The 13,613-nt window shown below is 34.8% G+C and overlaps 1 protein-coding gene across 1 annotated transcript; it reads right to left on the bottom strand.

Moving 5' to 3' along the window:
• Nucleotides 1–9,963: 9,963 nt before the first annotated feature.
• On the bottom strand, nucleotides 9,964–12,985 carry LOC145305921 (soma ferritin-like). Its single transcript, XM_080147797.1, has 5 exons — nucleotides 12,837–12,985; nucleotides 12,440–12,548; nucleotides 11,704–11,824; nucleotides 10,922–10,987; nucleotides 9,964–10,240 (listed from the first exon to the last, which is right to left on the bottom strand). The coding sequence occupies exons 1-5, from the start codon at nucleotides 12,956–12,958 to the stop codon at nucleotides 10,146–10,148; spliced, it is 513 nt and encodes a 170-aa protein (XP_080003923.1). The 5' UTR covers nucleotides 12,959–12,985; the 3' UTR covers nucleotides 9,964–10,145.
• Between the last annotated feature and the right edge of the window lie 628 nt (nucleotides 12,986–13,613).

A 13,613-nucleotide genomic window follows, 5' to 3' on the forward strand; every position in this document is an offset into this window, starting at 1 on the left:
CAATTGTACAAGAAAAAAAATTAAGATAATACAAATTCATAGTGAATATTAAGTAAATTCTGAAAAATTTGTATCTTTTAAAAACAATAAAATTAGGCAAACGTCAGTAGGGCAGTTACCCTATAAATAGTATTCAATAATATTCATAAGTATCAACGTTCAAAAACATATTGCTCCTGGTGAAATTCGAACTTATAACCCCGGCATAACAGTGTAGAAGAACCGTGCGCTAACTGATTGCACCACTGGAGCTCTTACATTACAGGTTCAATTTTTTTGTAGTTGTTCGAGATGGTAGTTTCTATGTTGTAATTTAAAAAAAAACTTAAGATAAAATTTTTATAAAAGAATATAAAAAAATTTAAAAGTATAACATTTAAAAAAAATATTTTTGGGCGATGGAAATGTCTGACCCCCACCCCAAAATTAGCTCAAAACCATCCAATGTCAATATATATATAACTAGCGGCTACGCCCCTAGAGGCCTCTAGGGGGCACTTGAGGAAGAGAGAGAGTCAAATTTAATAACCCAATTTCTTATTTTAAATTTTTAAAGAAAAGTAAAAAAAAAATTTTTTTTTTGGGGGGGGAATTTTTTTTTTTAAGGGGGGGGGGGCGTACCCCCTCATTTTTAATTTTAGTTTAAAAAATTTAAAATTTTTTTTCTTTTTTTGAGGGGGGGGGGATTTTTAATTTTTTTGGGGGGTTGGGGGTGTCCCACCCCCAAAAAAATAGTTATAAACCTTCCCAGGACCTATGAGAAGCTACCCTGTTAAGGAGAACCCGATCGGTTCAGCGGTTAGAGAGATCCTTCGGTACAGACACACAGACACACAGACATCCTGTTACTTTAGTAAAAGGATTCCTGAGAAGGACAACATTGTCAGTTCAGTGGTTGCTGAGATCTTAAGCTTCAGACAAACAAAATTAAATGAAAATTGAGCCCCGCGGCTGAATTGACGGCTGAGGCTTGTACTAATTTAGCACCTGCGGCTGCGGCTGGGGCTTACAATATCTCAGCCGCGCGGCTGTGTCAAAGCTGCGGCTGAATTTAAAAAATTAAGCTGCGGCTGAGGCTGCGGCTTACAAATATCAAGCCGCGCGGCTGCGGCTGCGGCATAATCATAACTTTGCAGCTGCGGCTGAGGCTTTCTTGAAGCCGCGCGGCTGAGTGCGGCTGCGGCTTCAAATTATTAACAGCCGCGCGGCTGAGTGTGGCTGAGGCTTCCCCAACTATAAGCCGCGCGGCTGATTGCGGCTGAGGCTTAGAGGGGCGTTGGCTGAATGAGGCTTAGTGCGGCTGAGGCTTAATGTGGCTGAATTGGAGTTTTGTGGCTGAGGCTTACAGTGGCTGAGGCTTACAGTGGCTGAATGCGGCTGAGGCTTACAGTGGCTTATGTTTTCTTTAAGCCGCGCGGCTGCGACTAAGGCTGAGGCTTATTGGGTGGCTGAGGAAGCCGCGCGGCTGATTTTGAGGCTTCTCGTAAGCCGCGCGGCTGATGGTGGCTGAGGCTGAGGCTGCGGCTGCGGCTTCCGAACCCTGCAAATAATAAACCAATAATAAATAGGGGAATTTTTAAGTTATGGTCCATGGTCTTTTCCCTTAAACCCTGAAAAATAGAAAGACTTTAAAAAATGTTTTAGTCTGTTATAAACCATTGCATTGGTTAAGTTATATTAAAGAATAATAGTTATTTATAGCATCGTATCAAGACAGCTTTCCGCGGATATTAAAATGAAAAATCATAAGATCTAAACCAGTTTTGTTACCTCCGAGGATTCGGAGAAACAAAACTGTCTTTTTTATTTCAATATTCGTGGAAAATTGTCTGTAATACGATGCTAAACGTGATTTTTGATAAAGCCGTTAACCGGTTGTAATCCAGAGGATTTTAATCGGTTTCAAAGCCATACTGGAATAAATCTTAAAATCCAAGGAGTGAGGGGTGTGAGGACATTTGATTGATGTTTTTAATTCGTTCTGTGATTCGTTAGATCAAAACTATCTGTGAAAAAAAGTTGGATTAGGATTCGATTGGCCAAAGTATTAAATATTTCCCTCATAACATTTTTCGGGGCGATGCTACAAAAGACCCACTCTACAAAAGACCTACCCCTACAAAAGATCTACTCGTCGGTTCTACAAAAGACCAACGCCTACAAAAGACCTATTCTACAAAAGACCAACGCCTACAAAAGACCTACTCTACAAAAAATCGTAATGCTAGAAGGTCATGGCCGCAGAGCTCGGCCCCCTGGACTGCCTAGCCGCGGGCGCTCGGCCCCCTTGCCTATAACCTAACCTAACTTATATGTAACTAGCGGCTTCGCCCCTAGCCTCTAGGGGCTTTGCCCCAAGAGGTGATAAAAAAAATTATTGCGAAAATCGTAAAGAACCATGGAAATCTCCTTCAAAAAAAAAAAAAAAAATGGTGGGGGGGGATTTTTTGGTTTTTGGGGGGTTGGGGGTGTCCCACCCCCCGAGAAAATAGCTTAAAACCACCACAGGACCAATAGGTAGATACCCTAAAGAGTAGAATCCGATCGGTTCAGTGGTTACCGAGATCTTAAGGGACAGACAGACAGACGGACAGACGGACAGACAGACATCGTTCTACTTTGTATTATAGATAATGTATGAATGTTTATTACATTATTACATTAACTTAATTATATTTTAGAATTTCGTTGATTTACAAAAAGTGGTTGGTAGATTTTTTTCAAATTTTAATATTTTTTTTTACAATATTTAGGTAAGGTTAGGTTAGGTTATAGGCAAGGGAGCCGAGCGCCCGCGGCTAGGCAGGCCAGGGGGCCGAGCGCTGCGGCCATGTATTGATTATGTATTACTTTATTAATAAATGTGATGTTTATATAACAATATATATTCGTAGGTCTTTTGTAGAGTAGGTCTTATGTAGGGGTAGGTATTTTGTAGAGTAGGTCTTATGTAGGGGTAGGTCTTTTGTAGAGTAGGTCTTTTGTAGGGGTAGGTCTTTTGTAGAGTAGGTCTTTTGTAGCAACGCCTTTTTCGGGAATAGTTCCTTTCGTGGCAACGCCCCTTAAGGGTCGATTTGTCGTATTTTTAAAGTGGCTTTTCATAGGTTATTTTAGGTTATATTGGGTTAGGTGATTGCCCCATGGGGTTAGGAAGAAAATAGAAGAAAACTACTGTGAAAAATACGACTATACCCAATTTTTCTATCAAATTAAGAAAACATTTTGTTTACCATAATTGGAGGTAGATTGATATATTTTTTTTCAATTATCCCATATTTTAGGTTTGTTTTTAATTTGCTTTCACTTAACTAAAGATATAATATATTTTAATTTGGCTTAATAATGTAAAAATAAAAGAAACAAATATAAAATTTTAAAATTATTTGTGATTGAAAGAAAAACAAATTTTTATTTATAAAAGAAAGCTTTTTTACAATTAGAAATCTAAAACCCTCCACTTTCGACTTTAGTTTTAAAAAGAAAGATTCCTGATACGATTTGTAAAAGCGAAGATTTTCTATAATTAGGGTCAATCCGTCTGTCCGTACGTCCGTCCGTACATCCATCCGGAACGGACAGCTTTTTCCGGTAATTTAGGCATGTTATAATTGTCCTTTCGATTTCAAACTTTGCATGGTGATTCCCGTAGTAGTTAGGTACGATTTAGAAAGCGTAGCAACTCTATAATTATGACCAGAATGTCCGCACCTCCATTTTAAACATGTTGATTTTTTACAACAAATTTTTATGTAATCTAATTATCCTATTAATCTGATTTTTGTTATACTGATTCATGGGACAACAAAGTACAATATTATAAGCGAAGGAACTCTTTAATTAATTCCTAAAAATGTAAGTATGTCCAAAAACATTATTCTGTATCAAGCCGTTTTGCAACAAATTTACTTACAATTTTGCTTCGTCTCTTATACATTTATATTCTGATTGATTATTAAGTTCTGACACTATACAATTGTTAATTTCCGTTTGTCCTACCGTTTCAGTGCTTCGCTTTTATGGATGTTGTCGTCCTTGTTTTTCCAGTGAACAGCCTAAGTCCATACTCATGACAGAAAAAAAGTTTTATTATTAACAAAAAGCACAATAAGATTTTCTAAATTATTCATATATGTATTACACTTTATTTTTATTTTAACCATATTACAGTTTAGTGTACTTTGTTTGTTAATATACAGATAAAACTTTATGTTGCTGCGCTATTTATGAATATAATTGTCCTAATTCCTATTTCAAAAAATTAGGTCATAAAATATATACATACATAAATACAGAAATAATGTAGTTCATTTATTATTCATAATTTAACCGAATTTTTTTACTCTTTAAAATCAGAGTAAGTGGGACAATCCTTATAATTTAGTAACAGGCTCTGTGTTTGTGTCTCGCTAACTGCTGAACCGATATGGTTCTTCTTGACAGGGTAGCTCTTCATAGTACCAAAATTTTTTTAAATTGAAGAAAAAAATACTAAGAACTTGATACCCAATTTTTAAGTGAGTTATAAAAAAAGCGCAGCTTATATAAACCCTCAATAAGCCACAGACTGACTAATACTCAGCCTAAAACACCTATAGCTGCAATCAGCCGTAGCCGCGCAGAAAGATATCCATAAATTAAATATGTTTCTTTTCACAAAAAGAAAAATTCAAAAGAGTTTAAAATTATGTTATTTCCATTTTTTTCTTGAAACAAAAAAAGAAAAATAAAGCTCTTCAATCTTTTGAAATTTGTACGGGTTTTACAGACGTAGCTGTGTGCAGCCGCAGTTTTTTTTCAACAAACATTTTCATCCGCCATTTTGTTGTCGATTCTGACAGTAGGTCTTCTATTTTTTATTTGCGACGCTACTCTATAATCTTCTTTGTCTGTCCGAACGTCAATCCGTCTGCAAAGTTGTGGGAAAAATGGGATTTACTCAGCTGCTATTTAAGTTAAACTTTTAATGGGTATAGTCTCTTTCCTAACATCGCACCTTATGGGGCGATTCTTCGTAATTTTCACAGTAGCTTTTCTCCTATTTCTAGCCCCTGTGAGGGGGGGTTCAAACCCTGTGGGGCCAATTACCTAACCCTGTGGGGCGATCACCTAACCCAATATAACCTAACCTAACCTAAAATAACATATAAAAAGCCATTTTAAAAATACGATGAATCGCCCCTTATGGGGCGATGTTACGAAAGGGACTATTCTCCTTTTAATTTTTCTTGTCAATATTCCTAATATTATGGAGCATTATTCAGTATATAACATCCTTGTCAGTCCGACTACTTTAAACTAGATTTTTATTTTGGATATTTTGAAACAGCTATAATGTCAACACTTTGCCACCGTTTAGTGGTTCTTTTGTAAACACCTATTGACCGCCAAATCTTTTTCATAATCCGCAGAAGCAGAAAAACTTGACGGCTGTCAAACCCCTAAAAACAGGAAGTGTTAGAAATGGAATATGTAAAATAAGACAAGACTTACATGGATAGTGCGTGCATCAGAATATTTTTGCTCATGAAAAGTTGGAGAATAGTAAACGAAATATGGGTATGAAATATACGAAGGGAATATTTTTAATTTAGGTTGCTAATATCAACCTTATTTATTGGTCAGTTTGTTCATCCAGAGTACATGAAAATCTGGTGTAAAATCCAAGTTATAATAAATCGATTGATTTAAATTAATCCTTCCAAAATATTTACAACTTTTTGAAATAGGAAAAAAAATTATAATTACTACCATATCAACTTTTGTGCTGTTATTATATCAACATAAAACTATAAAGTTGAAAGTGGGCCATACTCTCCAATCCCCCCATCCCCCCGCCCCCTCACCTCATTTGAACCTAGAGTCCCCTAGGGGCGTATTTGTTTGTTGTTAAATTATGAGTGCATTAATTATTTTCAAAATTTGACTTTTTGACTGGCAAAAAACAAGCAAACAAAAAGTTGTAAATCCCTTATATGCATGTAATGATACTGGTTAGGCCTTCTTATAAATATGCCTTTCTTGTGGTGTTCACATACTACATTTTAAACTTTTTGTTTTGATTAATGGAGGTTTTAGGCTACTTTTAAGGTAAATAATTTTCCCCTGTAAATATAAAAATAATATTTGTCTGTCTGTGTGTTTGTAGCAAAATCTCGCAGACTTCTAAACCGGTATGATTCTTTTCAGATGGCTTCCTACAGGTCCAGGGAAGGTTTATAACTATTTTGGCGGAGAATACATTCAACTTTTATGGAGAGTTTGTCCTAGAAAAAAATTAATCATTTGAAAAAGTTCTGTTTTATTGCTATGATTAAAAAGAGCCATAATAATAGGCGTGTATTTGATTTGGGCATATGGAGATAGGGGTTAAATGTGCAATACCCCAACTCCCCCATATTCATTATATTTAGATTTTTTTTATTATAGAAAAGAAAATTTATCTAACGTTTAAATTATGCTATCTTTAACAATTTGCTCAACTGAAGTAGGCCTTTTCTTTCCTTCCACATATTTATTTTCTGCTTTTATGCCTTGTTTCCTTAAAATATTAAAACACGCATGTATAGTAAATTCTAGATAAGCCATGCAAAATATTTTTGTTGTGTTGCAAAATATTTTTGCTGCCTTCTTAAAATTTCCCCTTATTTGAATTAAAGTTATAGGTGTGAATATGTGAACACTATATAGTGCCTATACTGGTCTACCATTGGTCAATTAAAATTCATTCCTTTTTATTTTCTTATTCATTTTCATTGTATTGGCCTATCATTGGTCATTTGTATTGTATGACGTCATTTTTTCATAACTATAAGAACTTCGTAAACACCGTTACTTTTTACAAACCACTAAAAATACAATATTACCCTAAATCTTTAAGCTAACGAATGGCAACCCATGTGGCTAGGGAAGGAGGGGACATTGGGTTGTTTATTCACTAGTCCCAAAAAAATGCATAACAACGTTTTCTTATTCGTTGGCTCAACAACTTTGGGGACTTTAAATCTATAGAAGGGTAAATTGTATGCATCATCCATGGGGATGCACATCAATTTATCGGCCATTGTCATATATCTTTAGATAACCAAGTATCCTCCCTTCGGTAGTGTCAAGGCTTAGACGGACAAACATACAACAATTATAGAGTAGCTGCGCTTTTTACAAGCATGCATGCATGTGTAAAATGTAAGTTTTTAAAATCCTAAAATTTGAAGTTGTATATTTTCTTTGTGTTTCCATCTGGGTAAACAACAATACCACACATAGTCAGATGGTGCCAGGGAAATAGGACTAGTTGTGTTTTAAAAACCTGACCTTACTACAATTTGTGGCAAGGCATCTAAAACATACATAATTGTACCTTAGAAATTGGACACTATGTGGTTTAAAAACCTGACTCTACTACACTTTTCTAACCATCTGGGTGAACAATAATATCATACATAGATAGAAGGATATAAAGGCGCCACAAAAATAGCACACTATGTGTTTAAAAAACCTGACTACACTAAAGTTTTCTTATTATTTGGGTAAACAACAATATCATACTTAGATGGATACAAAGGTCCCACGGAAATTGGACTCCTTGTGTTTTAAAAACCTGACTCTACTACTCTACTTACTATCTAGGTAAACAATAATATCATACATAGATAAAAAGGATATAAAGGCGCCACGAAAATAGCACACTATGTGTTTAAAAAACCTGACTACACTAAAGATTTCTTATTATTTGGGTAAACAACAATACCATACATAGAGAGATACAAAGGTGCCACGGAAATTGGACTCGTTGTGTTAAACAAACCTGACAATGCCATAGATAGAACAATATGTGTTTTAAAAACCTGGCTAAGCTGCAATTTTTTGCCATGTAGAAGATATAAAAAGCATACATAGGTGCCATATAAATTGGACATGTTATGCTTTTAAAAACAGGCCATTTCTTTTCTAAACACTACAATTTTGATAAATAAATATATCATACATATATTTAGTTAAATACAAAGGTGCCACAAAAATTAAACAGGTTATGTTTATAAAACACGACTATCAAGACTAATTTAACCTCAGCAGAAATTTAAAACCTGATCTTAAAATACAATACATAGAAAGGTAAAACAATCGAGTGCCAAAGAAAATTAATACATTGTATTTTAAAAACCAGACAAATTTCTTGTAGACAGCAAAACAGATATCTTATTACTTTGTTCAATGTTCAATTCCTGTTTCCCCACAATAAACAAAACTGAAAATCTAAACTCTGAATAAAATGTTGAAAATAGTTGAAAAGGAAAAGATTATGTCTATACTCTAAATCAGGGTTTTAAAGATAGGAAAGTGGAGTTAAAGTATATGACAAAATGTTTTATGTCATCAGGGATATAAAGGGATAAGACAATGGCAGATAATTTAATGTACATCCCCAATGCTGGTAGATAGAATTATCCCTTCTGCAGGTTATATTTAGTGGTTAAAACTTTTGAACTTAATAAACCAACCAATTAAAATCTAATAAACAGTCCCCAAAGTTTTTTAGCCAACCAATAAGGAAATGCTTTTATAATACTTTGGGGACTAGTATAATAAACAGCCCAATGTCCCCTCTCTCCCTACAATTAACTTAACAGTCATTAATAGCGAAGATACTATAGTATTGGACATTTGTCAGTTCATCCTAAAACTTGTTGGTACATAATAAATATTAACCCTTAATAGTCGGGCCCCTTGCAGCACCCTTGCCACTATTATCTCAGTTCCTATTAGAGCTACAGGGCTAAAAATTTTGTGCAAGTCCTCTGTTTGATAATGAATTTTCGACCTTATGTGAGTCAAAGTCAATTTTTGCTTCCTTCACCTTTTCATTTAACAACCTTTGTTTTTAGGTCCTTTTAACTTAAAAATTTCAAAATGCTGTAATTTTCTTATTTTTGAAGCTCTAAGAAAATTTATTGGAGATAATGTTTATTCTTCATGTAAATTTTATATTAGAAATATCAAAACATAAATTTCATCGGCCGCAGCTGTACTTGGCTGCTGCCAGCCGCCGCAGTCTGCGGGAAAACGGAATTTATCTACCACTGCCCTGTCCCTATATTCATGCTATATATTCTATAGTAAAGCTTTAGAAAAGTTCTACTTACTATATGTTTGTTTGTATACAGATTTCATTTCTATAGAATTTCATTTTTTTCAAAATGCAACTTGTTTTACTTTTTGGGTAATCTCTTTCTGTCTTTCTGTATCGGATACTATTTCACGCATGTTAGAATGGTCTTATCGTTTCAAGTTTAGTTGTTTGTAATTCTCAGTTTAGACCCTTGTAAAAAACCGTCAAACGTTGCGTAATTTTGAATGATAATTTAATGAAAAAACAAAATAGTTTTTTTCATATAAAAATGTTAAATATTAAAATTTAAGTATATCAATGTATTTTAAACACCCCTCCCCCCTGCTGATATTGTCTCTTGCTAAAAAAAATCCCTTCCAGTTTACTTTTAACATCCAACTAAACTCAAGGTTGATCATATTATTTTCTTCTTTTTTTAGCAACATTTTCTGCCTTTATAGTTCTACAAATTTCTTTATTTTTACCTATCTTTTAATATGTAAATTAAATTAATATGATTTATGTCATTTAGACTGATGAGGGTGCAATGTCCACCGAAATATATTTCAATAAATAGCTGGGAAGTATCAAAGACTTTTTCACTTAGTGAATTTATCACAAAATTATAGGTTTGAATCTCTGTCCAAACCGCACCGTAATTAAATATGTTAAATATCAACTGCTCCTATGTCAGATGCACGACATTAATAGTAGAAGTAGGGGGTATGCCTTGGCCTAGAACAGGCACAAATCATAACCTTACAAAGGTCGTGCAATCAAAGAATTGGTATGTTAATACCTTATAATCTGGTACAGTAATTTCGTAAATTGTGAATCGCCAACTAGAAAAAAACATATTCTTGTTTTAACAACTTTTATTACAAAAAAAAATTAAAATTGATCAAAATACGTTTTTAGATATTTAAACAGAAATATAATTAATTTTTAAGTGACAATTTTGTGAAAGGGTTATTTTATTCTTCTCTTGTCATAGAAACAAAATAGTTCTATAACTTTAACGCCATTGTCTTCTCCCTCCCTACATATATTCTTTGTCGATGATATGAACTCCTAGCCCGTCGCCAGCTCGCTTCAATTTCGTTATGAGGTCACTAAACTCCTTCAGCGCATCAACCTAATTTATTATAAATACTTAGATAAATGGATATATTATTACTTGGATGTTACACCATATTTTCATGTTCTCTAAAAAAGTGAAATTCGCAGCGGGCTAAAATAACGATACCTCCCAACCACCCCTTTATCCCATCCCCTCCCTCCTACTGGATGGACGAACTGAGCAATAAGTGAGTTTCGTGTTAGCAACCTAAATTGACGACAATTTTTTCCTCTATCATAATATCCACGTATATTCTATATCCATACTTAAGATATGTCATCACCCCTGTTGAACTTGGGAGTATTATTTTGACTCCATAGATTATTACTAGGGACTGCGCCCCAGCATTTACGCACAATTGAGTGAGGTGGGGGGAGTGGAGAAAATCTACCATCCACATTAAATTTATGGTTTAAAATTATTTTAAAATATCTGTCAGGGGAGTTAACTTTTTTGTCTGAGGGCTATTTCTCCTGTTTGGGTATAGGTACCCTCCATCCAAAACATAGGTAAAGGAGGACCATATCAGCCCAGCAGTTAGCGAGTTGCTTAGCTACAGACAGACATACATCCTGTTACTTAAGGATATATAATGTATAATTACATAGTTTTTCATTTCAGGGGAGCACTATATAGGTCAATTTTCAATTTTATCTTTGTCTAGGGCTGATGGACAGCATATCTAAGTATTTATTCCTGTTCATTGAGATAGTTGTTCTCTAGAAAGTTGCACAAATCAGCGTCGTGATGCTCGTCTGCCACCTAGCGGAATCATTTACAACTAATTTATGTGAAATTAAAAATTGTCTTGAAAGCAATTATAAACTTACGTTGAGAAAATCCCCAAAGCCGACTATAAATTTCACAGAATACCCACTGGCAATATTGAAACTTTATATTATAAATTAGAGGGATATAATTTTAAGGGGGACAGGGGGCAGGTGAAAGGTTTAAGAAGGTTTTTCCCCCTCTCACTCAAGGAGTCTAAGGTTTTCAATTTATTTTGGTGGAGGGGGGGGGGGGGGGGAAACACCTTTTAACCACCACCCCCCCCCCCTCCTTGGGAATCCTTGCAACCACTCTGAGCTTTCAACCAACTTTTGTGATTTTTTTAATGGCTAGTCGGTGCTTTTAGTAAGTTTTAAATGTAAAATAATCCATAGAATTTAGATATGCAATCGGTTTTTTCAGACCTCTTATTTTTTAAGTAATTTTCCTTTTTTAAATAAGTTGGTTTTAATGTACTAAAACGTAAAAAAAAGAAGAAAATTGCCATTATGAACAAAAATAGTAAAACCTTTAATTTGACACCTTACTTTTTAAATTCTGTTGAGTAATTATTGAAAAAATTTATTTTGTTGAACCCCGGTGATTCAAAACTTTGAACTTTGGTAGCTCGTCACGAATGGGTTAAAGTAAAATCACAAAAGTTAAGACACGTTCTTTTCAAAATTAGTTCCAAGTTAACTAAATGATTCCTTGTGTAGGCTAAGCAGGGACTGATTCAGTGATTTCTCCAGCTCCAGCGCCGCCTCTGCAGCCTCGAGGGGGCTACCCCACTCCATGCGGGACGGTTTGCTGATATTTTGAAATACTACCTGATAAAAAATATAAAATTAATAAAATTATGGGTGTTAGAATTTTCCTATACCTAGCCTTTTTTTTGGGGGGGGGGGGGGACTTCATCTAAAAAAGGAGTTCTTCACAAATTGAAACTCAGTGGAAGTTTCAGTGGCAAAGAAATCAGGCAGAGGAGGAGGGGATATTGGACTATAAATTCCAATGGCACCAAAAGTTTGGATTACAAGTAAATGTACCTACCTAATGTAACGTTATTAGAGTGTTTGAAACTAGGTGTGTCCAAACGTTTTAACCAATAATTTTAATCTACAGAAAGGGTATCATCATTCAATTTGGAAGGTATATTCATTAATTGTCCATTGTCTTATCCCTTACGAACCCTGTGAAGAAAAAGGTTTTGCTGCAAATCTACTCTACAACATAATTATGTACTTCTTGTCAGGGCTTGGCATCCGCGCCTTAGCCGCGCATAATTCTCAAATTTAAACTTGCTTGTGAGCAAAATAAAAAAATTGAAAAGATGGATTAGAAGTTTAGGAACAGGTTTAGACATACAGCTGAATTTTAAAGTTATGTTATGAAGATTTCATTTAAACGCGGCTTACGCGCGGCTGCCGAGCCCTACTTCTTGCCTGTCCGCCGCGTTTATTCTGATACTCCATCAGCCGTTTGCCATGCTCCATTTCATCGTTGCTGGCAGTTTGGAACCATTTAGAGAAGCCATGCAGGGCCTGTTCCTCTCTGTAACATTAATACTTTTTAAAAACAAGTTGCTTCGGTCCTACCTTCTAGAGAAGGGTGGGAGCTCAAGAAAATAGCTTAAAACCATGCAGGGCTAACACCATTCTCCCAAAAAAAATTGCCTTTAGAAAAAATAGTTGTAATATTTTTTCTCCTTTAAGATTGGGTGGTTTTAGTCTATTTTAATGGGATAGTTTCAAGATAACCATCTACCTCCTCCCTTTCCTCAGAATACAACGCCCCTAGATACTAGAAGCGAAACAACAAGTTGTAAAAAAGTATTAATCCCTAGAAAACCAAGAAGCCATGGACAGGTACACATAGCTGGCATGGAACTCCAAATTAATCTGTTTATTGATCAACGCTTCGGCCTCAGCTGAGAAGTTTTGACGGCATCCGCTACTTGTCATTTTGTTGTTCTTGATTTTTTTCAAATTTTATCTGAAAAATTATATAAAAAATAAATAACGAAGTCAATCTATAGTTCATTTTGTTGCTCCATCTACAGCGCTTTAAGGAAAATGTGATTTTCTCGACTGAAACTTAAGATATATTGCTGAAATCATCTGTACCAATGAGAGCATCTCCAGTATAAACCTATTTATGCTTTAAAAGACATAAAAAAATTATGGATTCGTTTATTTTATTTGTATATTATTAAAAGCGAAGCTTTTCTATAACTAGGGTCGGTCCGTCCAACCGTCCGTCCGAGATAGATAGCCTTTATTCGTTAATTTAGGCATGTTAGAATTGTCCTATCAATTTCAAACTTTGAATGATGATTCCTGTAGTAGTTAGGTACGATTTAGAAAGCGTAGCAACTCAAAAATCATTACCAGAATGTCCGTACGTCCATTTTAAACATGTTGATTTTTCTACTTTTTTAACAACAAATTTTTATGTGATCTAATTATCCGATTGTTCTGATTTTTGGTATACTGATTCCTGGGACAACAAAGAACAATATTATAAGCAAAGCAACTCTATAATCAAGTCCTAAAAATGTAAGTATGTCCATAAACATTATCATGTATCAAGCAGCTTTTCAACAAATTTACTTACAAT

This window comes from Acartia tonsa, chromosome 14, assembly GCF_053477335.1.
Source record: "Acartia tonsa isolate MP-2025a chromosome 14, ASM5347733v1, whole genome shotgun sequence".
NCBI lineage: Eukaryota > Metazoa > Arthropoda > Copepoda > Calanoida > Acartiidae > Acartia > Acartia tonsa.